Source organism: Haplochromis burtoni, unplaced genomic scaffold (genome assembly GCF_018398535.1).
Source record: "Haplochromis burtoni strain Fernald_Lab_line unplaced genomic scaffold, NCSU_Asbu1 Contig_132, whole genome shotgun sequence".
In the NCBI taxonomy this organism is placed as follows: domain Eukaryota; kingdom Metazoa; phylum Chordata; class Actinopteri; order Cichliformes; family Cichlidae; genus Haplochromis; species Haplochromis burtoni.
Genome location: NW_024582493.1, coordinates 954201 through 980751, shown reverse-complemented (window position 1 = coordinate 980751; position 26551 = coordinate 954201). Strand labels below are relative to the sequence as shown.

General features: G+C 44.1%; 2 protein-coding genes and 1 long non-coding RNA gene across 5 annotated transcripts in view; 2 read left to right on the top strand and 1 right to left on the bottom strand.

The window, feature by feature from the left end:
• Positions 1-10181, top strand: part of bcas3 (BCAS3 microtubule associated cell migration factor) — a 322176-nt gene extending 311995 nt beyond the window's left edge. For both annotated transcript variants that reach the window (XM_042224209.1, XM_042224204.1), the window contains one exon: positions 8731-10181. In XM_042224209.1, the coding sequence (XP_042080143.1) occupies positions 8731-8879 (149 nt within the window). In that variant the 3' untranslated portion in view covers positions 8880-10181. The remainder of the gene's footprint in view (positions 1-8730) is intronic.
• A 566-nt stretch (positions 10182-10747) lies between these two features.
• On the bottom strand, positions 10748-17181 carry LOC102308819. The gene is made up of 2 exons (XR_316314.3): positions 17046-17181; positions 10748-13024 (listed from the first exon to the last, which is right to left on the bottom strand). It is a non-coding gene; the product is annotated as an uncharacterized LOC102308819 (long non-coding RNA).
• Positions 17182-17368: 187 nt separating this feature from the next.
• tbx2b (T-box transcription factor 2b) lies at positions 17369-26210 on the top strand. Of its 2 annotated transcripts, none has more exons than XM_005930856.2 (8): positions 17369-17486; positions 17732-18552; positions 19405-19672; positions 21171-21317; positions 22511-22587; positions 22755-22924; positions 23840-24423; positions 24845-26210. In XM_005930856.2, the coding sequence occupies exons 2-8, from the start codon at positions 18194-18196 to the stop codon at positions 25292-25294; spliced, it is 2055 nt and encodes a 684-aa protein (XP_005930918.1). In that variant the 5' UTR covers positions 17369-17486; positions 17732-18193; the 3' UTR covers positions 25295-26210. The 2 variants fall into 2 exon arrangements, with proteins under 2 accessions (XP_005930918.1, XP_005930917.1); XM_005930855.2 differs by having other exon boundaries at positions 21165-21317.
• Positions 26211-26551: the final 341 nt, after the last annotated feature.

Genomic DNA, 26551 nt, shown 5'->3' with positions numbered 1-26551 from the left:
TAAAACTATGAAGACACTCAAAATAAATTTCCTGTTCTTGTAAACTATATTTTGCAACTTTTTTGTATTTAAAGTTTTGAGGGATAAACCTCTTAAATTTCTCCAAGTAGAAATATATGTAAAAAACAAAACAAAAATGATTTTCAATTTTTTTGAAGTTTATTGCACTTTTTTGCAATTTATGTAGTTACTATGGACTTAATGCATACATATTATTAAAATTTGGGCTGTAATGGTTGTATTGATGTATAGCAACTTGAAATGCTCCCAAAAATGGCTCCACAACATGTAAAAATATAAAGTAAGCTCTGGCGGACTTGGTTCTATGGTAGTTTTAAAGGGTTAAGGAATATTTTTAGTTGTGAAGCTGAAAACCGTTTCGGGATGCGTGCTGAATGCTTTGATTTATTTCTTTGTATTACAAAAATGCAATTCTGAATAGTGATGCAGTAAGTAGGCTATGTCATTAATTCTAAATGGAAACTGGAGCTATAGCAAGAAAAGACACAAATACAGTAAATGTAACAATAATAGGAATAAAGTATAACTATGGATCTTATAATTGTCTCGCCCTATGACAGCTGGGATTGACTCCAGCCCCATTACGACTCTGAACTGGTCCCCCACCACACATGCAGACACACACACAGTGTACAGCTTTATCTGTCTCTTATTTTGGCATGCTCACATATTTGATGTGATGATAAGCGACAGCCTCTTGACGATGTGCTGTCTGTCAGTTTTCTCAGTGGGCACCAACACCGGCTACCTCTTTCAGCTGAGACCAGCCCTCCTGTCCAAAACCACTGACAGAGGTCTCCCAACAAGCTTGTCAAACCATATGTGTGCAACTATGTCTGCGTGTTCACGTTGGGATATTTCAGCGGGCTACAGTGGACGATCTGTTCCTTACCATAGGCAGTTTGCTTATGAAGTGCTTACACAAGTAGAACTCTTTGAATGTCCTTATGTCGATGTAGCTACTGTTAGATTAAAGTGCCTACGTGAGGCTTGGGTAGTTTTTAAAATGCACAGAAATGACAATTTCCACAAACGTCTTCACGTGCGAGACAGATGACCGAACAGCTTTTTTCACAAAATACATTTTCTTAGTTGATGTTCTGTTGATGATGATCAAGGATAAGAAAGGAATATAATGCATCATTTTAATACCCAATAGATCTTTCAGTGAGCATTTGATTTGGTTATATTTATCAGCACATTTATTCCAGGTGTTCCCTCTGAGCTTCATATTTGTATTCTGTGATTGTGTGCACCAGCGGGCAGATGAAGCAAATAACAGCCCCTTCTCATACTCATGTTCGCCGTGGATATGTGTAAACCTAACTGACAAGGCCCAGCGTGTCATGGCCAAACAAACAGCGAAGCATGTGAGGAGCTTCAGTATCTGCTCACACTCGCCCAAAAAGTGGCACATCATTAATTTGTAAAACGTTACTGCCGAAGCAAATCTGATCCAGGATCGCTCCCACTAACAAGGATGTGAAGCTAACCTGGTGATTTATCTTGGTGCCATATACAACAGGGCACCTTAAAGTCTTGGTGTCTTAATGAGCTGGAGCTGGAGTGGAACAGGTCAGAAACATATTTAGTTATTTATCGCTGAAGGCAACCCTCTGTGTGTGGAATTACCTCAAACACCATGGATCAAATATGTTGCTTCATCAAGAAATGCTGGTACTAAACTCGACCGATTCAAAGAGCTGATTCAGATTCGAAGAACCGGAACTGTGGAGAAAATAAGAAACTTTGTAGCATGTCATAATTTTCCCCAAGCCACATATATGTCATTAAATTCAGAAAATACAAATGTGTTTTAACCTGCAGTTTAGTTCAGCGCAACTAACTGCGTGCTGGGCATACTGCTGTTACATTACTCACTTGAGAGACCAGTCTGGGTCTGTTTGCTGTGTTTTGATCCATATCTAAGTGCAGCAGCCGGCCTATAAAAGCATTTCCATCCAGTGTCCAGTGGCGTGGCGGCTGTCGGTCTGCTCTGGGTAAGTAGCTAGTCAAAGGCTGGGTCACCACTAGGTTTTCATTAGAGCCCTAATTCAAAGCGGCCCACATAGAGTGTCAGGAGTGTCCCTGACTGTTGTTGGCACTCCTTATAACACACCCTAATGAGCAGCTGCTGGGAAACTTGTGGTTAGCTGCATATATGGAGCTGCTGGGTCAGAGAAGACGGAGAGAAAGTCTCTGCTCAAAGGCCTGAATTAGCCCCATGAATCACTTTCCTTTGCATTTGCTTCTTAATCACACTACCTGTTGAGTATCATGATTGATGGGGCTGCGGTTTATCCCGTGGAGTTTGAGCATGTGGCCGTCGTCCGTTCTCAGAGGACAGCTTGGTAACATGCGAGCTGGACACTGTTAGTGTGCTGTTAAATGTATTTTAAGCATCTTTTTGCCTCTGTAATTAGTCAGGAGAGATGTAGGTGTATGAATCCAGGCCTGCAGCATTAACCTGTTTTTACACCAACTGGCCAGTATACATAAAAATAAATTCACTGCGCTTGATCCAGGCAGCACGTGGCTTCAGCTGCACATGCCATCTCTGCTGATATACTGTACGTGGCATGTGTGTCTCCAGCCGCATTAATGTGTGATGTCCTTTACACGGGAGCGTGTGTTAAGCCCGGCTTTTCACAGCGCATCAGGATGATCTCCGGTAGATTTTAATGAGCTTTCCCACTTATGTGGGTTCAGTCTTCCAACTGGACAGCTTTCTAAGGATCGTGCACAGCAAGGATTCATACAGGGATTTTAAATGTTTTTATATGTGCAGCTCATTATTATTAGTCGCATTTTCACATATACTGTCAGTGTGCTATGATATGCCAGTACTATAGATGATGAACGTGGGCGTCTGATTCTGAATATTCTGACCCCTGTAGCCGTTTCCAAAGGCCTGATGGCGTTTGTGTTTATCTTCACATTGTGTTGTTCTGGAGACTGAAAGAATTAGCTTGATAGAACATATTTTTCGTCACTCTAAAAAATTAAAGCACAGAAGTAGACTGCGCCCAGCGCCAGTGCCTGTTTCAGGGTCGAGCCCCTACGCTCTGCCGATGGGGATAAGGGCAGCTCCATGTAAGGACACACTCATCGCCACATAATTAAGGTGGTTTTATTTATGGGTAGGATTAATAACAACAAGGTTTGGAACATTCTCGCTTTTCTCTGATGGAAAAATAATTTAAAGGTAGTTATGTTTGCTATGAAATGCTTGTAGTAAGACCTAGAAGCATTAGATTTTGGAAAATGTGTCTGTCCAGTGTGAATTATTTGTAGCAACAATTCCTAAATTGTTGCTCCTAAAATAAACTAATTGAATCCAAACTTATAAGTGTGGTGTTTCCTCAGCATAGGACACAAAACAGGTGCTCTGCATTATTGTGTGGTTAATAAACGTGTATTAGGGACACTCAGTTTAGAAGGATCTCATAAATGATTTGTTTTACAACAGCACTTACTTGTGGCTGAGCCTTCACATGAACATAAAAAGTGTGTGGAGGTGAAAGTGCACAGAGAAGGTACAGAGAGTAGAATCACTGCTTCTGTGAGAGAATGCACCGAGGTCAGCGGAGGATGGCCAGCAGACTGCTTCAAGCTGCGGGGAGGCAGTAGTAACTGAAGTAACTAATGGTCACAACCAAGATATGTAGAGGAGCATCTCTGAATGCACAACACGTTGAAGACCACATCAGATACCACTCCTGTCTGCTAAGAACAGGAAATTGACAGCTCACCAAAACTGGAAAAATGTTGCCTTGTCTGTTGAGTCTTAAATGTGTTTGGACATTCAAAAATCATCCTGCCTCATATCTGCAGTGATGATTGTTTCTATATGGGCCGGGATCTGTGAGGAATTTTTCCAGCAGCTTGTTGAATCTATTCCATGATGAATTAAGGCACTTCTGAAGGTAACAGTGAATCCAAGCCAGTTGTGGCAAAATGCACCTAATAAAGAGTCTGGTCTTTTGTTCACTGACAGTATGAAATCACCATTACAAGCTAGCACTAACCCGACTTTGCTCCATAATGATGACGCGAAGTAATTTTCACATAGGTTTCACACAGTTAGCATATGCACATGTGTATAAGTGTGTGTGTGACACTGTTGGGGGTTGGAATGTGACGTGAGAGCACTAATCAGAGGCAGCTGCAGCTAATGGTGAGATTAAAGTTAAAACACAAAAACAATCAGCTAGGATAAGTATACTATGGCTATGGGTTACTGCCCCCATCCCAGCCTCCCAGGGGGAAAGAGGGATGGATGGATAGAAGGATGGATGAGACTCTACCCAGTCTGGCTGGCACAGAGCCTCTGATTAAAAGCTCCTTTGTATTCTCTTTGATCCCCTCCTCTCAGTGGTGTGTCTCATCTCACCATAACAGGCACATGACACACACTGACACACTGCCAGTCGGGGCCTCAGGAAGTGCTCTGTACATGCAGTTGTGTTCGTGAGGACATTTCTCCTTCACAGTGCATAAGAGCACGGACAAAGGCAGAAAATGACACGCGTGTTAGTCGGTCATGTTGGGAGACTGTAAACTGCAAACTTACAGAGTTCTTGACGTTGGGGTAACTGATTAACGTAAACTCTTCAAAGTCCACAGTCTGGATCTTTTTTACCAATTTCAGCAGATGGTGTTTAATTTCCATGGAGATAATTGTATCCTGGCAATAACAACATTGTACTCAAATACATCTGACAGGGAAAGTAGCACGAGCGGTCAACTGAAAAGACGGGTTTCAAACCTGCAGATTAGTCAGACTTATACAAAGGTGACCAGCAAAATAAAGGTGTGTGTTGTACTTGATGTAGCTGCTATCCCAAACAGTAGAGGTGATCCACTAAATTTAACTAATACCAGCTAAATAGTAAAAAACTAGAAAATCCCATTAACTTGTAGAGGAAGTGATGTGCAAGTGTGAAAAGATGTGAGGACTTTTCACAACCGCTAAAATATTTGTGTGCTGAGAGAGCAGATTTAGTCTGTGTGAATAAAAATGAAAGTCTGCATGTGTTTGTGTGAGAGTGTAAGAGGATTAGGCCTGTTCACAGCCGAGGGTTTCGGACCGTTCCCTCTGTACGGCTGATGAGGCATTAACTTGCTGCTGTTTTGTTATGTGTCTGTCGGATTGTGTTGAGGACAAATTTCCAAAAAGTACTACATTTTCCTCCTTTAACACTGCCGAGAACCCCCATCCCCGCACTCATCCAACTCCAGCCTGGAAAACCTCCACGTTATCCCCAACTGTGGCATACGCTTCTGCTTTACTGACAGCTTTTTCATATCCATGTTTTGAGTTAACATTTTCTTTCGAAGACTGGCCCCCGATGTCATCCTGAGCATGGCTTCAGTCCCAGGAGCCTTACAGTCATCATTTGTGCCTACGTGGTTTAGATTCCACATGAGTTGAGTTTTCTTGGTTAAGATTTAGTTTTTCTCACCTCCAGTGGTTAAACTACTATCTCAGAGCTTTCTTCTCCTCAGGATAATCCTGCTGTATCCCAAGAGTCCCATCTGCTGCGCGCTTTCAAATATTTTGCATTGAAAGTGACATTTTTATAGATAAGCCGCTATGATCAGCCACTCTTTAAAAGCCTATACCAGTCAAACCTCGTGGTAGTTTCCGTTTCTTCACTGGCCTCACTCCAGAGCAGCTTTATCTACACATCACATCAGACAAAACCACCTTGTAAATAATCATATTACTTTACCTTGTGACATCAGTCCCAGAGGAAAAGATCCCCGACGTTAGAGCGCTCGGGGATTGTGTTGGGGGCGTGAGGGGTTAAGACTTGTTGAATAGCTGGTGGGCGTCACACAATGAGGTGGATTAGGCAGCACTAGAAAAGGCCTTTAGGGCTTTACTGGGGTGTTCAGCAGCTTACATCGCCTTCAATAACACTGCAGCACAGATCCAGCTGGGTAACTGAGGCTAGCCTGTAAGGTAAGAGCCTGGAAGTATTGATCAGCAGTGTGGAAAGAATGAAGGAAAAATAAAATTAGCAGAGCTTTTTGGATTTACAGGAAGAATTAAACTATGGAAATGCTGGTAGGGTGAAAAAATAAAAGTAGAACTCCTTCGGGTCCACCTGCAGGAGCCCAACGCTGTGATGTATGCTGCAATATTGTGTGTTCATGTGTCAGACAGAAAGTGTGTATTAAAAGGAGATTGGCCTTTTAAACCAATATCAATGTAACCATCCCAGCGTCACCAGTTTCTCCTCTTAAAATCTTAAAATCTTAACTTCAGTGTTATTGGCACTGCAGTGCTGATGTCTCGGTGAATGCAGCGCCGTTTTCCCAGATACTAATTAAATCACCAGTACCATATTATCTGAACCCAGAACAGTGTAAACCAGCAGTTCTCATCTCTGCCTGGAATTACTGCAGCATTTCTGCCCAGCGTTGGGAAATTAAAGAGGAAGGGGTTGGGAGAGGCTGGGATCTCGCCACAGTGTGGCACATTGCATGTTAGCTGGGATAATAACAGTTGCGGTTTGTCTTAGGTTTCCTGAGCTAAAGTAAGAAGCTTCCACTTCCTGCAAAGCCACCATGACAAAGACAGCATCCACATTAGCTCCTGAACATCTGCAGGACACAGGGACACATTAAACTGTGGTTTCATGTCACTGCGCTATGAATTTGAACTCAGTCTTAAGCAAATTAGGATTTTTGTTCATCCCGAGGTCAGTAGCGTTTTCTGCAGTTAGTTTCAAACGGCTGGAGGATTCGGAGCGTTGCGTTCTGGCCCAGGAAAAACTCGGAGTGACAACAGTTTCAGATCACAGCAGCGCCTATAAACAGCTGTATTTACCTTTATTTTCACTCTGGTTGAGAACATTGTGTCACTAACACAAGAATGACCGAAACACATCTCGTACCTACCAGCACTCCTTTCTGTTCATACTGAAGGTCGTTCTGGAGAGGACTCGGAGTTTGAAAGTGTCAACATGTCTGTTACAGTTAGAATAACAAGTCACTGCACAGGAGTAAAGAAGCAATAATTTACTAAACCAAAAGAATAGTTAGTAAATATAACGCTTTGCAGTTTGATCCTCGTTGAGTCGTCGAGTCCTTCTTTCTCTTGCCAATGTGATGTTTCGTGTCGCTGAGTGTCTGTCGGATGAGAACATTTGATCGTCTCTAGTCTACAGCCTGAGCCGTGAGCATGCGCACGTCTCCTGTAAATGCATTATCAAATCCTGCTCTCGGTTTGTCGATGCTCCGTCGCAGATGCGCAGTGCTGTGTGTTTGCAGGGCGGCGACCGGTGTCAGCAGAGCGTCCGGGAAGCAACAGCAGATTAAACGCAGCTAGAAGCCTGATGGATGTCACTGCACACTGCATGCATCGCAGTCTTAATACTGCGTTGCCGCTTTTGCGCACGCCATCCCATCCACATATCTATGGATATGTTTTACAGCATTTAATAACAGTAATAAGTTCCTTATGGAGGGATTTTTACCAAAGTAGCTCGGTCATTCCACAGTGAGGGACGCTGAAGGGCTGGGAGGGGGGCAGCCATGCGACATGTCAGAAATATGCCCTGTGTCACCCAGAGAGTTGAGTCCCAGAATAACTGATGTCCACTCATACTGTGGGTTATTCCCACAGATGTGGATTTCATCTGTCTGACACAAAAGCAGGTTCGTAGTGGTCTCATGAGTAATCGCGGTGGAGCAATAAGAAGGGAAACTCCTGGAACCTCTGTGCTGCCTGAAAATCCCTTTTTGACTCTGTAAAGTGAAGCTGTTAAAGTCCAATGTTTCGTGCTGTTACACTCACATCTGCTCTAATGTTTAGACTTGATCGTGTATGTTATTGTGTCTTGCTAAAATACTTTGAAAATAATTAGAAGTAGATTTTGTAATATTATGATACAATCCATAGACCACCAACCAAAGTACCTCCATCTGCTGAGCAGACACGGTACGAACTCACAATGTGTTTGATGTGTGAATTTAGCCCTCAGTCAGCCATCATTTAGCATGTTGGTCATCAACAATGTGAGAATTCCCGATGTAGATTATCAAAACATTTTCTTTTAAGGGAAAACTCTCAGTGCTTGCCCTGAAATGTTGGTAATAATCCCATTAAACATGAAAACTTGATGGAAGCCCAGCTACAAAAACTACAGTAGGTTAAAGTTAAACCACGACAGAAGCCTGTGCTCTGTGGCGGGAGCATTCAGAAAGATTGATAAGGGCCGTTTAGCTTGTGCAGTCATAAAAGGGAAAATTAAATGTGCAAAGAAGCGATATGTTTGTAATACACTGGTGGAATTAAAAAGGTGTTTTCCTGTTGCTTCATAACTGCAAATGCAATCAACGTTTTGAGTAAACACGTCCTATAGCCGGGGTGTGGCGATGCCGTCAGGAGGGTTTTCACTTGGACACAAATGAAGCAGCGTGAACGCTCTTCCTCAGGACCTGAGCAGCATCTCAGCCCAGCTTAGTGAAGTCTTGTCACTTGACATTTTTCAGTAAAAACTTTCTCTGAGATGCTGTCGGTAGATTTTATTTACTCTTTCTCAGCTGGTGTATTCCTGAAAGAGGGCTGCACCTCCGGTGGTTCTGAATAAACCACAAGGAGACTGAGGCGGCACACGAAGGTCTAGTTATTGATTAGCCACTTTGTCTGCTGGCTCTAACTCTACGTTCTCTCGTTCTGTCTCACTGTCCCCGCAGAGCTGCAGAGGGAGGGAAGCATCGAGACCCTCAGCAACAGCTCAGGTTCCACCAGCGGCAGCATCCCACGCAACTTCGAGGGCTACCGCTCGCCGCTGCCCACCAACGAGAGCCAGCCGCTCAGCCTCTTCCCCACCAACTTCCCCTAGGACACCTCGTCGCTGGCATCCGTCCCACCCTGCTCTGCCTGCCCGTCCACCATCGTACACTCACGCACCGATGCGGTGTATTGAGTCCAAATCAAAAGATTTGTGTTTCTATGGTCAGCATGCGTTTTGTTTTTTGTTTCGTTTCTTCTCGTCTCAGACGGCTGCTCGCCAATCAGCTGCGGCCGCCACTGGTCATTCATTTCTGGGGTTGAATTTTCAAGCTGCTGAAAATTGTGCCAATTTCCACTCAATTCAAATCTGATCATTTTAATTCCCAAATCATTCCAAAAACACTGATTTGCTGTTTACTCTCGAATTGTGCTCATGTCTGGGTGGAAACACCTGGACTCGTTTATTGCAGACTTTTGGAAACTTGTTCATTTAAAGGGTAGCAGCTGTTTTGAGCAGCTGCTTAGAAGGAAGCTAAATAAAGAACAGATAAAATACAGTTTAATATTTTGATATGTCTGCTGTCAGGGAGAAACGTCCACTATTTTCAATATTAGAGCGTAACCCTGCTCGTTACCTTGTTGCTTCGTCGCCTGCTGCTCGCTCAACTGCCGTCGTTCTCAGTGTGTGTTTTTGAAGGTTAGGTGCGCCCATTGTCTGAATGAAGCGTAGGAGACGGGAGTGCTGACAGAGGAAAAAAAGGAAATGTTTATTCCAGGCAGCGACGTGCGGGAGCTCCTTCTCCCCGTGTAAGAGCGTCGCTGCCTCCCGCTCAGTGTTTTAGATTAAATTTGCTCCTTTCATGCCTTTGATTTTCATGTAATCATATTTGACAAAGGGTGCAGTAACAAGATGACACTATTACTGCTTTGCTGGAGTAATTCAGATGTTTACAGTGTAATCGAGATGTTTCTGAAATCATTTGGATATATTCCCCACTCCGCCTTTCCAGATAGTAAATTTTAATTGAGCGCAGTAACGGAGGCTTGTGTAGTCGTCACGCCGAATTTTGTACATTAACAACTTTTGACCAAAATCTTTTTCCTATTCAAGATCTTTCAAATCTATATTTTCCTGTTTTTTTTCTTTGCCTGCAGAAATAAAGAGTTTGTCTGACAGTTTGTCCAAAGTGAAAATAACTGCACTGTTAACGTCTCCCAAGAAAATGCTCGAAATGTCATTTGCAGTGCTACATGTGGACTGCCTGCATGTCCGATGTGCTTTCTCAGACACTGAATGGACAGTAAAAAAAAGAAAAACATCATTATTATTCTTGTTGTTGGATTTGTGAAATATTGACTTCTTTCCCTGCGTTCATGCAAGAAAAAAAAAAACAAAGTGAAGAAAATGAAACTGTCTGTTGTCCTCACTCTGATTGCTCCTAATGTTCCCATTTCAACCACAGCAGTGACCATCAGCGCACAGTACCACTGCTAATTAGTGCCATATTTTTTTAACAGGCAGTAAAGGGTGGTTAAAGGACGCTTTATGGGCAACTCATGCTCTTTGTTCTGAGAGAGAAGTGAGAGTTTGTTTCTCTGTTAATCAGCAAAACTTCTAATTCTAAAAACAAACCTGAGGACAGTTAAACTGAATGACATTAGATTAACAGTGTGTGCTTCATGTGCCACGATTGATCTCATTCCCAACACCGTGAGCTGCAGTGGAAGCTTCCCAGCCTTGAAGAGAAAAGACGCGTAACCATCAACAGCTCGTGCCGTACGCTCGTGTATATTTCAAAAGGAAAATGGCTACAGCACGAGTTCGTGAGCAGACTGAATGGATAAATGTGAACCTTTGTGTGTTTGTTTAGGCTGATGTGCAAGATTCCATTACGAAACAAAGCTGGGAGGATGTGCCACTTCACCAGAGGAACTTCAGCACTAAGCAACATAAACTGAAAGGACACAGCAGTTTGCAAATGAAAGTCATTTTATTTTATCATGTTTTTGCAAACACTTTACATTATTAAATATCTTCAGAGGTGCACATTTTAATACAGAGGAAGTGTCCGTCACCACCACAGACACATGTGAAGTGTAACAAAAGTTCCACACGCACCAAAATCCCTAAAATTTTTTAAATGTAAACAATTATTGATTTCTAACAAGTGGGCAGTGACGTAGGAGTGCACGGAAAGAAATTCTGAATCACTGAACTTGAGCAGCTCTGTTTACATGAACTCAGAGGAACATGTGTGCTGTTACTGAGCTCCTAAATCTGCTCCCTGATTTCAGTCAGTGAAGATGACACAGTTGGCTCCCTGACATATAAACTGCTCAAACTTTGAAATTTCTTGATTCTGACCAGAGCTCCTGCTTGGAAATGTGTGATTAGAGAAGAAAACTTGTGAATATTCAGCAGGACTGTGACAGTATTAACTAATCGGGTCAGCAGCCGGCAGCAGAATATAAGAAGAGTCCTGCAGGTTTTTGGTGAGATCAGTGTCCAGCTCCACTGAACAGTTTCCCAGAATCATCCCGGCATCGTTATGGTCATCAGAGATGTTGTTAGTTTGTTATTCTTTAGGCCAAGTGCCAACAATTGATGCGGTTGCACAACTGTGCACCACTTTCCATTTAGGGTTATCAATAAACTTGCTTGTTGCCAGCTGCAGTTCAAAATATAATTTTCAGAATAAAGAGCAAGAGGTCTGCTGGCCTTCTCTGAAGTGTGCAATGTTCCTCGCAGCTCACAGTTTCACTCTTGGAGGAAGGCCTGTTACACAGCGAGTGTGCGCAGTAACAAGCTCCCTTCTAGGCAAAGCATTGGGCCGCGAGTTCTGTTGCTACTCAGCAGCTTTTCCCAAGTTTGTGTTGTGCACAAGGCAAATTAGATTTGAACCCATGACCGTCTCTCTGCTTGAGTTTTTACCACCACGAACTCCCAGCTGGCTTCAGCATTTCACTTCAGCTACAAACCAACACAGCGCTGTTCTTTCGTGTATGGCTGTGCAGTTGGAGAGTGTAAATTGGCTCCCGACGGTGACTCTAAATTACAAATCAACTGTTCGGGAATTCAGTATTGGCGTGGATTCTACGTCCTCAATAAAAACGAACTCGACTAGTTTTTTAAACGACACACACTGAATTTTGCGTTAAGACGGGACTTAAAGAGACGTGGATTCAAAACACACATGCATGCAGAGCTGTAGAGAGGGCTTTAAACGCACATTCTGCAGAGAGTATTATTTTCATTTCTTTTCTAAATATGTTTTTGGACACATTCAGTAAGCGCTCCATTTAGCTGCACAGGGTTGAAAAAAAGTGCGCGGTGGACTGAGCAGAGGAAGACTCCGCTCACACTGAAACATCCAGGCTGTGCTTTAGGGACGAAAATGAGATGTTTTTATGTTTAAAGTTTCGTTCTTGTTTTTTTCTTTTTTTGTTCTTATTTTGACTGAATTCCGTGATGTTAAAAATACACCGGAGCTGTTTCCGAAGTATTGTGGAGAAAACAGGCTGCTGATTTTAACTAGTGTGCAACAAGTGATTAATTCAGGCCCATCAAACCATATGTTAGAACCCTGATGCTGAACAGCGCAGCTGTGTGAAACCTCGTTTTCTGGCTTAGATCTAATAATTTCTGTCAGCTGGATAAATATTAGAAAATTCAAATGAAGCAACGCTGAAATGAAACTGTGTGGAAAGTCTGGACTCGGTGTTCCTGCGGGCTCCTGTCGTGCCACCCTTTAAGACCACCGTCACGCTGTGACAGCGTCACTGCGGGACCGCAGGAGGGACAGCAGTGCCATCCATTCAGAACTTTTCAGGTTCGTTTCATTCAGACCGAGTCATTCATATGCAGTGCGTAATTCGATCTTTCAAGAGGTTAAATAAAACGATATTTCGGATATCTGTCGTTCAGGCGTGATTTTAATTTACTGCAGCTTCGCTGTTTCTGTCGCGTTTTAAGTGATTTTCAGGCTGTTTTAACGTTTTCATTCTCCAGGTGTTTTCATAAGAATCGAAATAAGAATAAAGCGTATTTGTTTAAACTTCCCTGCCCTGGATGAGAGGTTTTCTGTGGGCTATTTAGTGGATGTCCTGATGTTTTGCGGTACCGGGTTCCTGAAAGCAGAGGCCTGCAGGTACAGCCTCTCCTCTTCCTCCGCTCCTCTGCTGCTGATCCTTAATATGATTCAATGTTCCCGGCGCTGCAGCTGCTAATTTAATCTCTCCATGCTGTCAACACATCTGCAAAACACACAAAAGATTATTTTGCTGTTTAAAAAATGCTCCTCGATTTAGATGAAATGGTAATAAATGCTGTCAGCTGGATGATGTTAAATACCCGAATGTTTGCTGATTAGGATGAATTTAGACCTGCTGTTCCGAACCACAAGCATGCACATAAACAGAGTGGAATCTCCTTCTTGGATTTATTTGGTAAAACTGCGCGCAAAAAAGAGACTTTGCTGTAGTTTTTAAAAATAAAAATACAATTATAAGTTGAGCGATTGTTTGCTCGATGTGCCAAACAAATGTTTGTTTGTTTGCTTGTTTGTTTGATTTAAAAAACTACAAATAATACATGGAACTTCCTAAATGTTTAGATTTGAGCGGATGAATCTAATAATAATACAATAAGCTTAAAGAAAAAAACATAAATGTGGATTTTGCAGTCACGTTGTTTGTCGGAAAGATTCGTAAAACATCAAATGCAGGTTTAAGAGGATCGCTGTAAATAAGGATGAACTTGCTTTGACAAACATTTGTGCGCATGCACGAGTACAGTAAAAATAATTTGTGTCCGTTCGGGTTCAATCCAGAAGAATCCAGCCAGCAGAGCTAATTATTGGGCCTCGGGGTAACACTGTGTACCTTTCAAGGATAACGTGCAGACATACTGCACCGTATGTGCGCCGTTACTTCTCGATTTTCAGGAGCAATATCAGGAGATTCCAGCGGAATAACAAACACAGGTTAGGTGCAAATATTATTATTACTTTTTTTAATCTTAAACTTTAATATTTGACTATTTACTTCGGGAAATCTAAATTATTTCTCACATCCGCCCCCGGATATCCGCGAGAAATTTCCTCTATAAAGTAGTAACCCGGGAAGCCCGTTTTAATTCATAGTTTATTTCGTATTTATCTATTTTTTCTACCTGAGAATAACAGCAACAGGTGATGTCATCATTTGGATTTCCTGTATTCGCGTCTTTTTTCATTTCTGGACAGAGTCAGACACGTACATGAGCGCAGCGCGCCGTGCACCTGTGGCGCCACCCAAACGTCTCCTGTCCGTGACGACCAGCAGCATCAGAACTGAGATGGCTGAAATGAGCAGGGGGATTAAATGTACTGAAACGGAAAGACTTCAGATTTCTGTGAGGCTGTCTGCTGCGTGACGCCTGTAGCTGTGACAGCTCTGTCACCCTCCTCTGGCTCCCTCGGGTCACCATAGCGCCCTCACCTGGCGTTCCACCTGTCAGTCAGACGCACCTCAACCCCTCTATTCAACATCGTGGACGCAGATGAGATGAGAAGGGAGCAAGGAAAATAAAAGGCTTCAGCCCTGGATGTGAGTGGCTGTAGTTCATGACTGAACATGTATAAGGTGCGACATTTTTATTTCATCATTATTATTATTATTTTAATAGCATATCTGTGATGCATCCGGTAATATTCAGAGCCAAAAACAAACAAGCAAACATCTTTTTCGATGCATTGTTCCAAATAATATGTGTGCGGGAGTGTTTGAGTTTGGGAGGGCTTAAGGAAACATTTTCCTTTTGCTACAAGTGAGAAGTGATATGTTTCATTTAGCAAAGGCAGCCGGAGAGGAGCAGGAGGAGGAGGAGGAGGAAAGCTGCTGGTAGTTACAGGAGGAGGAGAGAGAAGGAGGAGCGGGAGAAGAGAAAGGAAGGAGGAGGAGGAGAGGGCCGCTGGTCGCCGGGTTTCCATGTGACAAGGGGAAATATGAGGGACTTTGACAGGTCTTAAACGGTCTGGCGCCAAGGCCTCAGTCTAGCCGCTAAATATAGCCTGAGAGATGATGCAGGGAGATGGGAGGAGAAGATGGAGAGATGAAAGGAGAAAAGGAACAATGCGGAGGAAAGGAAGAAAATAACAATACTCGATTATAGACGAATATGGCGCAAAAACCGTCCCGTTATGTTGTAATTAGAGCGTCTTTGGCCCGGATCGCTGACACAGGGGCCAAATGACCGGGACGGAAGGCGCATTTTACGCACAGTTGTATTGTCTTGTATTGAACGGACGAATAAAGGACACAGAAAAACCTCAGTCAACTTCCTACTGTATGGAAAGCGTCCTGCAAGTAGTTAATTCACGGTAAATACGAGCCTGCAGCTTGAAGTGTGACAAGCAGCTCCAAAGGTCTCTGATTTAAGCCTCCAAACGTCCTCATCTAGGCTCGTTTCTGACAACTATGTGACCTTATTTTTTTTATTATTTTATTTAAAAAACATACATTTTCAGACAACAGAAATTGAAGACAAAACCAGATAATTTGCTCATTTTTGGCGCATTTTTTCTTCGCAGACGCTTCATATCCACATCCCCAGCTGACAAACACATGCCCAAAGAACAAGTCTAAGGAGCATATTTACTGTCTGCTTCCATTAATCCACAACACACAGGACGCGTTAATCTATCAGGCCGATGCCCCTTCCACGTAGAGCTCCCAGCAGCCTGGAGCTCTGCTGCCTTGACTTAATGACTTTTAAATCGCGCTTGATGGAGATTTCTGTACCGTTGAAGGCACAGAACAAATAAATGGTGACTAATTTGTAAAAGCATTGTTGATACAATTATCCCGTTGAGCATTCCAACAGAAAAACCGTTATCCACCTCCATATGTTGCTAATCTGTTTTCATTTGTGTCACAGTAAAGCCCAGTGAGCAGCTCCCAAAGTCTCCTACGTCTTCAAAAAATAAAAAAGCAGCTTTAGGGACGAGTCAGCTGTTAGATACACACCACAACAACACCCATCTTAATTATTTTCAGTCTGAAACAGCTCTTCTTAACCTTGACACTCTCTGTGCTGCTGATGTGTGTGCCGTGCGGGAGCGCATGACGCTTCGGGGATGTGTGTGGGATCCACTGGGCTCGTGGAAACGGCTTCATTCAGGTGTATGAGCCCCGTTCACCGGAGCTACTCTCTCTCTGGCCTGCTGACTCTTTTACGCATGGCTGTATGATGGGAGCCGAGCAACAAGTGTGTAACACAGAGATGTGCAGACATCCCATGCTCTTAAATCACATGACATGCTGTATCTGACACACAAGCCGAATCGTGGTGTCGGTTTGGAGACATCAAATCGTTTTGTTTACACTTTTCTTTTCGGTTTGTCTTTTTTGTTTTGAGGCCGAACGGATTACTTGGTAGTTTAGAAGCATTTCGTCTTTTGATTATTTCATTTTATTTATTCTATTTTTTGTTTGTTTGTTTTGATGTTTAGATTTGTTATTGAAGACATTTAGATGGCTACTAAGAATTTTGTGCGGGTGTCAGCGGAAGCCACAGAGGCGGCTAAGTTCCAGGGGTTCATCGGAAATGCGCAGTTGTCGCTGACACACTTATTCAGAGGGATTAACACTTTTTGTTTCAGTTTTTGTCCAAGTGACGCCTGCGGCCCACTCGCGATCGTCCCAGCCCGGAGAGGGCAGCTGTTTATCCAAAACGAGGAGGCGGGGGGGTGGGGGACTCAGATCCGACACTGAGTCATGACCGAGGCAGGACAGTGGAGCAGAGCCGCAGATGAGGCTTCGCTTCACAGCACTTGAGGGTAAATCTAAAGAGACAGGAGATTGTTCTTACTGCGGCGCATCAGCCGACCGGCGCCGAGCGACTCTCTAACAAACCGAGTCCGAGTTCACTGGATTCTGCCGAAGGAGCTCCGCAGAGCAGAGTGCTGGGAGGCTGGTGCCCCACACCACCACCACCCCCTCCTGGCTCCTGGAGTCCCGCACTGCTCTTGGTTTGACAAAATAAAACCTGTCGGAGATTACACGCCACCACGGCCTGCCCCAAACTCAGACTGAGCTCTAAATCATCTCGTCGCTGTTTGATATCGGAGTTAAAAATATTTTTAAAAAAATAAAAAATAAAGTAATCCCTCCGACAGCCAGCAGCACCGCAACAGCAGGAATAAAGCAGCGACACAATAATAACAAGTTCAAATACATGCAGTAAACTTCATCTGCAGCCAAACAAGGAAGAGTTGGTATCGAAGTGAGCACTCACCGCTTTTTTCTCCCTCATTTTTCTCGCAAAATTCACGCATCATTATTCATCGGGCTTCCTCTGTTTTTGCTCCACGCAGCATCAGAGTTGGTCTTTTCCAGCCCGCTTTACTCTGCCGCCGCCTCCCCGTCAGCCCCACCAGGAACACGCACAGATACGCGGCTCCCGCCCGGGGAAATCGAGCCTGTTTGAGTCTCGATTCAGTATACACACAGTTAACATAGCCTGGACTAGTGTGAGGCAAATCCAGCCTAATCGTCAAAACAGCCGACGCTATAATTACGAAGTCTCTATAGAGACTATAGAGCGACCGAGAGAGCAGCAGCTCTTGAGAAGAAATCTCTCCGGAATGCAGAGCATGAGCTGCGAGATTTACTGCTGTGACATGTTCGAAAACACTGTGGCAAATATGGAGAAGTGAGGCTGTTCCTCTGTATGAAGGTGAGTATTAAGACACCGAGTCTGTGGACAGGTTGGGTTTTTTTCCGCAGGCGACATTATAAAAAAGCTAGCCGAGAGAGGTGATGCCTCCACCGGCCAAGAGCTAAGGGCTGACCCGGTGTTTGGCTTAGAAATGGGGGTGGGATTTCCCGATCTTTCCTGTCATTGGTTAATATTTTATTCTGTTGACATGTTTTCTTACTGCTAATGCTTCCGACACCTTCTTGTCCCCCCTCCTCTCCTAGAGTCTGGCCGGAGCTGTCAGAACCACGCCTATAGGGGCCCACAATTGGTCCAGAAAGCGTAAAATCAGCAATCAAAGGGGCTTGGTTCATTAGTGTTGGGGATGGAGGCAGGAAGGACATGTGAGATAGTCACAGATCTGCAGTGAACGGGGCCACATCTCTCCAGTCAGTGTGGGATGACTGAGAAACTGCTTATTTCTCTGAGAGGCACACAGCGCAGCCGGGCTCTGCCTTCTACTGAAGCGCCACTTCTGCTGACGGACTCGGTGCAGGAACCAAAGGAAACGCACATCAGCAGCAACTCTGGGCTATTTTCTTCACCCCGATAACGCGCTGTGTGTTCACTGTGCCGCTTTACAGACATTACTGAGTGCTGTCGAAGAGCGGATCTTCTGGCTCTGGGCTGGGGGGAGATACCATTAAAATATCTGTTATTTCACTTCGCTTTTTGTGGATGCACCGATGAGAGATCCAGTTTTCACAGGGACTGCAATGGCTTATCACCCTTTCCACGCACACCGGCCGACCGATTTCCCCATGTCCGCCTTTCTAGCGGCCGCTCAGCCTTCCTTCTTCCCGGCGCTCAGCCTCCCTCCCGGTGCTCTCACTAAGCCGATCACGGACCACGGCCTGGCAGGGGCGGCGGAGGCTGGGCTCCACCCGGCTCTCAGTCACCATCAGGCGGCTCATCTCCGCAGCATGAAAAGCCTGGAGCCCGAGGAGGAAGTGGACGACGATCCAAAAGTTACACTGGAAGCCAAGGATCTTTGGGACCAGTTTCACAAACTCGGAACGGAGATGGTTATTACCAAGTCAGGAAGGTAAGAACTCTCGCCCGATGCATATATCGTGAGCGGATCGCTCACGGATATCCGGAGAACGTGTTTTTATTTCCATACAGTTTAAACCCTTTTCGGTTAGTCCAAGTAAGCTCGGAGAATTACTCGAGAATTTTAGAGCAGCTAAAATGCCAGTAAACGGCAGCCTCTTTATCAGGCCTTGCACGGTCGGTACATATTTTTGCAGTGATTGTTGGTTTGCTCATTTATTTAAAAAAATAAAATAAAAACTATATTTAACAAAAACAGCGAGAACACGGCATTTACCAGTAATTATACCCTAAATAGCAGTTTTAAATGTCGTTTTAAATAACTATGCCACATCTACATTTGTGGGAGAGGAGCCAGTTATTGAATAAAGCTCCCGTTTGTCTTGAAATATTTGTCATCTACTTCCACCGTGACCACAGCACATATCTGGGATATTTTGGGGGAAATGTGGTAAGAGCTTTGATCAGGTTTTATCTCCTAAACTGCATTCTGTGGAGGCAGCAGAGCTTCTGGGTTTTATAAACAGGCTGTCACTTCAAAAAGCAGGGACATGAGGTGGTGTGGTCATAAATATATTCCTCAGCTTTGTAGTGGATGGCTTGGACACACACACGCACAGAAACACACACACACACGCACTGTGTTTTTGTGTTGCTGTCGCCTAACAGTGTGCAGCTTTGGAGAAGAATGTCTGACAATTGCAATATTTCTGCCTGTACGAGCGCCGCGTTTTTCCCTCAACGCCTCTTTTGTCAAATTTGCTCAAATGTTGCAGGATAATGTGCAGTTGTGTTCGGGTTGTATCGCGGCGTGTTGACTCCCGGCGTGTGTTTCTTTCCGCAGGAGGATGTTCCCTCCGTTCAAAGTGCGAATAAACGGCCTCGATAAAAAAGCCAAATACATCCTGCTGATGGACATCGTGGCCGCGGACGACTGCCGCTACAAGTTCCACAATTCCCGCTGGATGGTGGCGGGCAAGGCCGACCCCGAGATGCCCAAGAGGATGTATATCCACCCGGACAGCCCGGCCACCGGCGAGCAGTGGATGGCCAAGCCTGTTGCTTTCCATAAACTCAAGCTGACCAACAACATCTCGGACAAACATGGATTTGTAAGTACAAATAGAGTTTTTTTCCTTTCTTTCTTCTGTGCAGGGCGGATATTTTTCATATTTACACGCTGCACTGAGTGTTGAAATACTGGAGATAACATTTTCAACATTTATGGATTTTTTATTTACTTTATTTATTTATTTTTTTGGAAGACGTGAGGGGAAATGGGTGATAGTGAATGTTTGATCACAGGAAAAAAAATCCGGAAAAAAAAGAGCACAGAGCGAATTTCTAGTATGAAACTGCCACAGAAAAATGATCAAGTAGCTTCAGTAAAGCTGAGAGACGTGGAGCACTGACATAAATCTGCTCAGAGTACCATCGTCTCCTACAGTATTCTAAAATGAAATTAACGGAGAATATAATATGTAGCGTCTTTACACCCAAAGCTTTGTCACTTTGTCGCTACTTGACTTGGAACTTGTGTCTCTTCGATGTTCTGCAGAATATCGCCGCTCTGCATTTTTCTCCACCTTGATATCCAAAGCCAGGCCCAGCTGCCTGAGCTGCAGCACCTACAGGCCTCCTTACCCCCTGACCGTAGTTTGCACTGCACCTCCCTACTGTACACCTTTGTTTTAGGCCCGATTGTATTGGGAACTTAAAAGAAAAGAAAAACCCAGCATATCTAAGCCGACTGTTTGCGAGGCTGAGGATTAAGTGGTGTATTACCAAATCGGGTCAGAAAGAAATAACATGAAGTGAGTGCGAAACGCTCCCTCCAGCTAGTAACCTCATATGGCTGTTGCATATATTGTGTATTTTATTTTTTCATTTCTATATTTGTGGAGTGTGTTTTATCCAAAATAACTGGCTTTACTTTGTCTTTTTACAAAGCATTTAAAATCAAATAAATAAATAAAATAAATAATAACGCTACCAGTTTGCAAAGGGGCATATTATCACATTTTGCAGTGTGTATCTGAATGGCAGCCTTGTGTGCTTTCTACTGCAAATAAATGGAACATGACGCGTCAGTCTAAATAATTTGCAATAGCTAAGAAGCAGATTTTCTTGGTGTGTGCAGCATTGATTCGGGCTTGCATTGCCTCGTACAGTCACCTAAAGTTTTTGGTTTTCTGTATCTTTGCTGTCACTTTGTGTCCGGTCCATTTTGGGGGAATTTTAAGTTTTGCGTGTGATGTCTTTGATGCGTCAAAACAGACCACCGGGCAGTAACTCCACGCCGCTCTGTGCGTGTGTACTTGTGAAATTTGTAGCTCTTTGTGCTGTTAGGAATTGGATCAAATCGTTTTTTCTGTGGTTCTGATTCCTCATGGCAGCATGTGTGGCCTGGTAAGGTTTTTCCCTTTGCCCCGCACTAATTACAGACCAGGCTGCTTACACAGTAATTATAACAGCATCAATAACAATGCGCTGGATGATCCGCCTGCAACAGATTCTGCCTGGTGTCGAGGTTGAGCATCTGAGAGAGAGAGACATAAACATGCCGTGATATTCACTCGAAAGCTTCGCTTTCTGTGTGTGTTGGTCCAGACGATCCTGAACTCCATGCACAAGTACCAGCCCAGGTTCCACATAGTGCGGGCCAACGACATCCTGAAGCTTCCCTACAGCACCTTCAGGACGTACGTGTTCCCCGAGACCGAGTTCGTGGCTGTGACAGCATATCAGAACGACAAGGTGAGTCAGCGTTCACACTCCACCGACGGCCTCTAATATGGCTGCTATACTTTGCATAATAAACATCCTAAATAAACGTCCTACATCAGCGTCCTCTCCCCCCGCCACCAACCCCCGAAGACTTAATCTGATTTTGTAGGTCGCCTAATTTCCCTGCAGAGGACTCCCATGTCCCTCTGGATTTTTTTAATTGCTGTTTTGCTTGGATTTGTGGCTGCAGCCGACATATCTAGCTATGAATTCAAATGGAGTGTGTGTGTGTGTGTGTGTGTGTGTGTGTGTGTGTGTGTGTGTGTGTGTTATCGGCTATTCACGGGCTATAAATGGGCTATTACCTTGTCCAGAAGTGAATAAATTAGGCGTATAAATGCTGGAGAAAGGAGGTTATGAATGTTGTGACGCTGCGTTAAAAATGACTGGCGTCATATTTGAAAGTTTTGTCTTGTCAAAGTGACACTAGAGTCATTTATTTATGTATTTATTTATTTTCATATCAAAGCTAATCATTCCACCTGAATTTGTAAAAAAAAAAATGATGGCATTATTTTGAAGCCCTTGGCTGTTCGTTCGCCTCCTTCTTGAAGCTAATTGGGACTCGTGTCCAGGGGCGGGGGTCATGTTCTAAACGTTTATGGCAAAAAGACACAATTGAGGAGGCATTTAAAGGGTTGGTCACACTGCAGCTAGACTGGGCAGATGCTCAGACTCGCTACTCAAACTGGAAGCGCCTGAAGCGTTGAATTCTGGGGCCACGGAGGGCCTCCAGGAGCACGGAAGCTCCCCCGAGGCCTGTGTGGCTCCTTCAAATACACGGAGCCACACAGGCCTCCTCCACATATTGTGAGGCAGCAGTGTTCCAAACCGCCGTATTAATTATTGATATGAGCGTTATCTGTTCAAGTATAGCATCCTCCGCCATTTTTCTGGGGGTCGAAGGCCTCTGTGGCCCCACAGAGGAATGTTTCGTGGCAGAATTTCTCTCTGGGGGCCTATGTGAATAACGCACCATCATTACGTTTTAATTAATAATGCAAATCCGAGGTCTACGCTGTATGTGTGTTAATCCAAAGGCATTGTTTTAATACATGTGGACCAGGTGGAGACACTGGGGCCTAACAATGTGTGTGTGTGTGTGTGTGTTTTCCTGTGGTTCTCTGTGTATAAAACGGCTCCCGTCCTTCTATTTTGGATAGATAACACAGCTGAAGATCGACAACAACCCGTTCGCCAAAGGTTTCAGAGACACGGGAAACGGAAGGAGAGAGAAAAGGTACAAACTGCTGTATAACACCTGCTCCCTGTGTGTGTGTGTGTGTGTGTGTGTGTGTGTGTGTGTGTGTGTGTGTGTGCCTGCGCGCTTTGAGTATCGGCCTTTTTTTTAATTCAGCAAGGACAACTCATTTGTTATTATTATTATTATTATTATTATTATTGCAGGAAGCAGCTGTCCATGCCTTCGCTGCGGATGTACGAGGACCAGTGCAAGGCGGACAGGGAGGGCGCGGACTCGGACGCCTCGTCCAGTGAAGCTCCTGCCGGCAGGGACACGGTCCACTCCCCGCTGGGAGCGGGTACCAGTCCGCTGAGGTTCAGCAGGCCAAGTCGAGGTTAGTGATACTACCGCTTATTTTTTCTTTGGTGCAGGGGCTTTGTTGGATTTCATGACAGCGGGGTGCGTTAATAATCACGAGCTGCTGCAATGATCGTTTAGGTTATGAAATAATTTCATATTTTAAAGTGATAAAGTATTAAATGAGCTCAATTATGAGTGCAAAGTAAACAGTGACACAAAGTAGATGCATTATTGTCATACATGCATTATTTATTTTATTATTATTACACTATTAGTTCTAGATTTTTATTGTGGCATTTGATTTTTGCGATTCAGTTTTTGTTTGGTTTTTGGACTGTGGTGCGTTCAGATAAAACAGCGACATGTCTTTAAACGGTGCCACAGGACTCTGACCTCCAAACTGTTTGGTTGTTACTCATATTACTGTTGGATTTGCGTTGGTTTTTGGTTTGCATTCCTCACCTGTTAACCAAAGGTTGCCTCGGATAACGCACTGACCCGCCTTTATTTAATTTGTTAATTTTGTTGGTAAGAACTGTGTATAAAGACAGTAAAATTAGCCTAATTTTGGACTGCCGTGGGATTTGAAATTCAAATTTTCATCTGAATGTTATAACTCGATTATAAAAGTTCAGAAATAGTCCATTATATGTGAGTCTCGTTAGGTCTCAGCATTTAGTTTTAAAGGGCTCTGATAAAAATTTAAATATGTTCATTTTTCCAATCTTTGCTCACTAAAACATTACACACAGGCTGACAAGCAATATTTTTCAAAATTAATACGATATTTAAAATGCTGGTTAAATGTTATTTTCTCAAAGACTGGAACATACAAGGTGGATTTGGAGAGAGCGTCCCAACCAGCCTCGTGACCACATGATTTGCTGTGTGTGGGTTAGAGTGTAGGACTGGTGCTTATGTGTCCTGCTTTCTGATTTCTGCATCTTAGATGATAAAACATGCACTGACAGCGAGCAAGAGCTGGAGCATCAAGATGAGCGCTGCACTGGGTCCAACAGCCCGGGACCCGAACCTGTGTCCCCCTACAGCTCCAGGTGTGAGGAGCGCATGAGGGAAAGAGCCGTTGCTGAGAAGAAGGATGACTCTTTATTCAGTATAAGGAGCCTCGAGAAGGACAAAGTGGAAAGCAGGCACAGGAAGGACACCACAGACGTGTTAACAAAGGACTCGGAGGCTGGAGGCATCAGTGCCACTAAGGATGCCTTCTCCCCTCTTGTAGTCCAGACCGAGAGCCCCTCACACTTCAGCCCAGGCCATTTACAAAGCTTGGCTCTGTCTGGCCTGCACAGTCAGCAGTTCTTTAACCCTCTGAACACCGGATCGCCACTGTTGTTTCACCCTGGGCAGTTTGCCATGGCCCCTGGAGCCTTTTCCGCTATGGGCATGGGGCATCTATTGGCCTCTGTATCTGGAACAAGTGGTTTGGAAAATGGCAGCCTCTCCACCCAGGGCACAGGAGGAACCCCAAACCCCTTCCCCTTCCATCTGTCCCAGCACATGCTTGCCTCTCAGGTAAGGAAAGCCGCCCACTTAAATGATTTAGTCCCTCTCCACACCTGTAGCAGTCATGTGACGTCAGCAGGACAGGGAAATAGACATGATTTACTTTGCCTTCTTCACACTGTGATTGTTGAAATAAACTCTACACTCAGCAAGCTCGGAATTTAGGTTTGTTGATGATTAAAACAACAGTACACTTATCAAATTCACCTTTTGAAATGTAGAATCATCTATTTGTAAAAATACATAAATAAACAAAACCCAGGAATAATATATTACTGCTTCAGTGCTTTTTAAATCAGTTTTAAACAGTCTGAGAAAACGGAAGAATCTGATGTTTTTGTGAGTAGGTGAATAGAAGAGATTCTTTGATGATCGTCCCACATCAGTGATCTTTGCACTGACTATGTGTCTTTCCTTGTTCGACTTTCAGGGCATCCCCATGCCTCCATTTGGGGGTCTCTTCCCGTATCCTTACACCTACATGGCAGCAGCTGCAGCAGCAGCTTCAGCCTCAGCCCTCCCAGCCACCAGCACATCCAGTCCGCTCTCCAGGAACCCCTTCCTCGGCTCATCCAGGCCACGGCTCCGCTTCAACCCCTACCAGCTCCCGGTGTCTCTGCCTCAAAGCTCGAGCCTGCTCACCACCAGCCTGCAGGGAAGCATCAACCCAGGCTCAGAGTCCTCCAAACCGGGCAGTAGGGAAACCAGCCCAGCACCGGAGCACCACAGCAATCACAAGACAGGAGGCTCAAGTGGGAGGGTCACGTCTCCCAAAACCTCCGTGAAGGACTCAGTGAACGAGCTGCAGAGCATCCAGAGACTGGTTAGCGGCCTGGAGGGCCAAAGGGAACCCTCCCCAAATACAGACTGTCCCAAGTGATTAAGACTCTCTGTCTGGGATGAAGACTTGGCTTGAATACTAGAGGACTATAAGTGCATATGTCCTGTACAGCACATTACAGAGACTGGGATGAAGGCATGACTGATGGGCGTTGATGAAGGCCAATTATGACTATTTTTTGGAACAAAGCTGCAGGTAGACAGAAATATAGTCTATGTAATTATATTTAATCTTTTTCAATTCACAAGTATTGAAAGTTTCCTTCAGAGCTGACCTGTTGGAAAGCGTGAAAAGCTTCAGCACCATCAGACACCAAAGTCCTCCCTGAAATCCCAGTGTTTTTAGGGTTAGCTTTTGAAGACGGCCAGACCCACCAGAACAAAGAAAAACACAAAACAGAAAAAAAAAATCCCTGCTGCAATTCTACACTCATTAAATAAAAACGATTTAGAAAAGAATAATAAGGAAATAACTCAAATGTGAGGAAAATAAAGAATTAAATAATCACAACAAAACCCTTTAACCTAAGGCCAAGGACGTCTATCAGAGAGTCACAGTGACAACAAGCAAACAAGTAGTGAATTAAATGTCATCATGTCATATCACAGGTGGACCACGCAAGGCCACTATCGGCCTCTTATAGCGGTCTAACCTGCCCGAGAGCCTGCAGCTCCGCACTGTGCGTGGGGCACTGTGGAAAGTGTGTGCTGTAAAGTTTGGGTAACCTGAAGCACTTGAGCATCCGAGCCTGGTTTCTAAACTCCACGCCTGAACACGAGGCTTACGACGCCGACAGGCAAGTCTGATTATTTCAAAAGGGATGGAAGGTGAACGTCCCGCCTGCGAGAGGAAGAAAGAACCGTTTATCATTTAATGCCAGAAAAAAAAAATCTTTCTGAACTATTTATGTAATAAAAAAAATCTGTAAATAAAGCTAAGATCCAAGAATATGCAATTGGTATTAATTTATTCAAGGCTGTATATTAGCGTGTATATATTTCGAATGGAACCCCCTCTTACTTATCCTGCCCCCTCCTCTTCCTCCTTCCGCCCCGTTTTACATATACTGTACATGAAAGCTATTTAGCGCTTGTTGGTTTGAAAAAAGAAAAAGAAAAAAAAACTGTGTATGAAGCATCGATGACTTTTTTTAGGAGACGTGTGCCATGTTTTAGTCTGCATCCACCGACAAACACAGAGGAACAGAGATAGAGAGAGCTCCACATGGATTCTAAAACACCTCAGGTTATTTCACTTCAGCCAGGAGACATTCAAAGTAATTCCTCCTATGGGCGC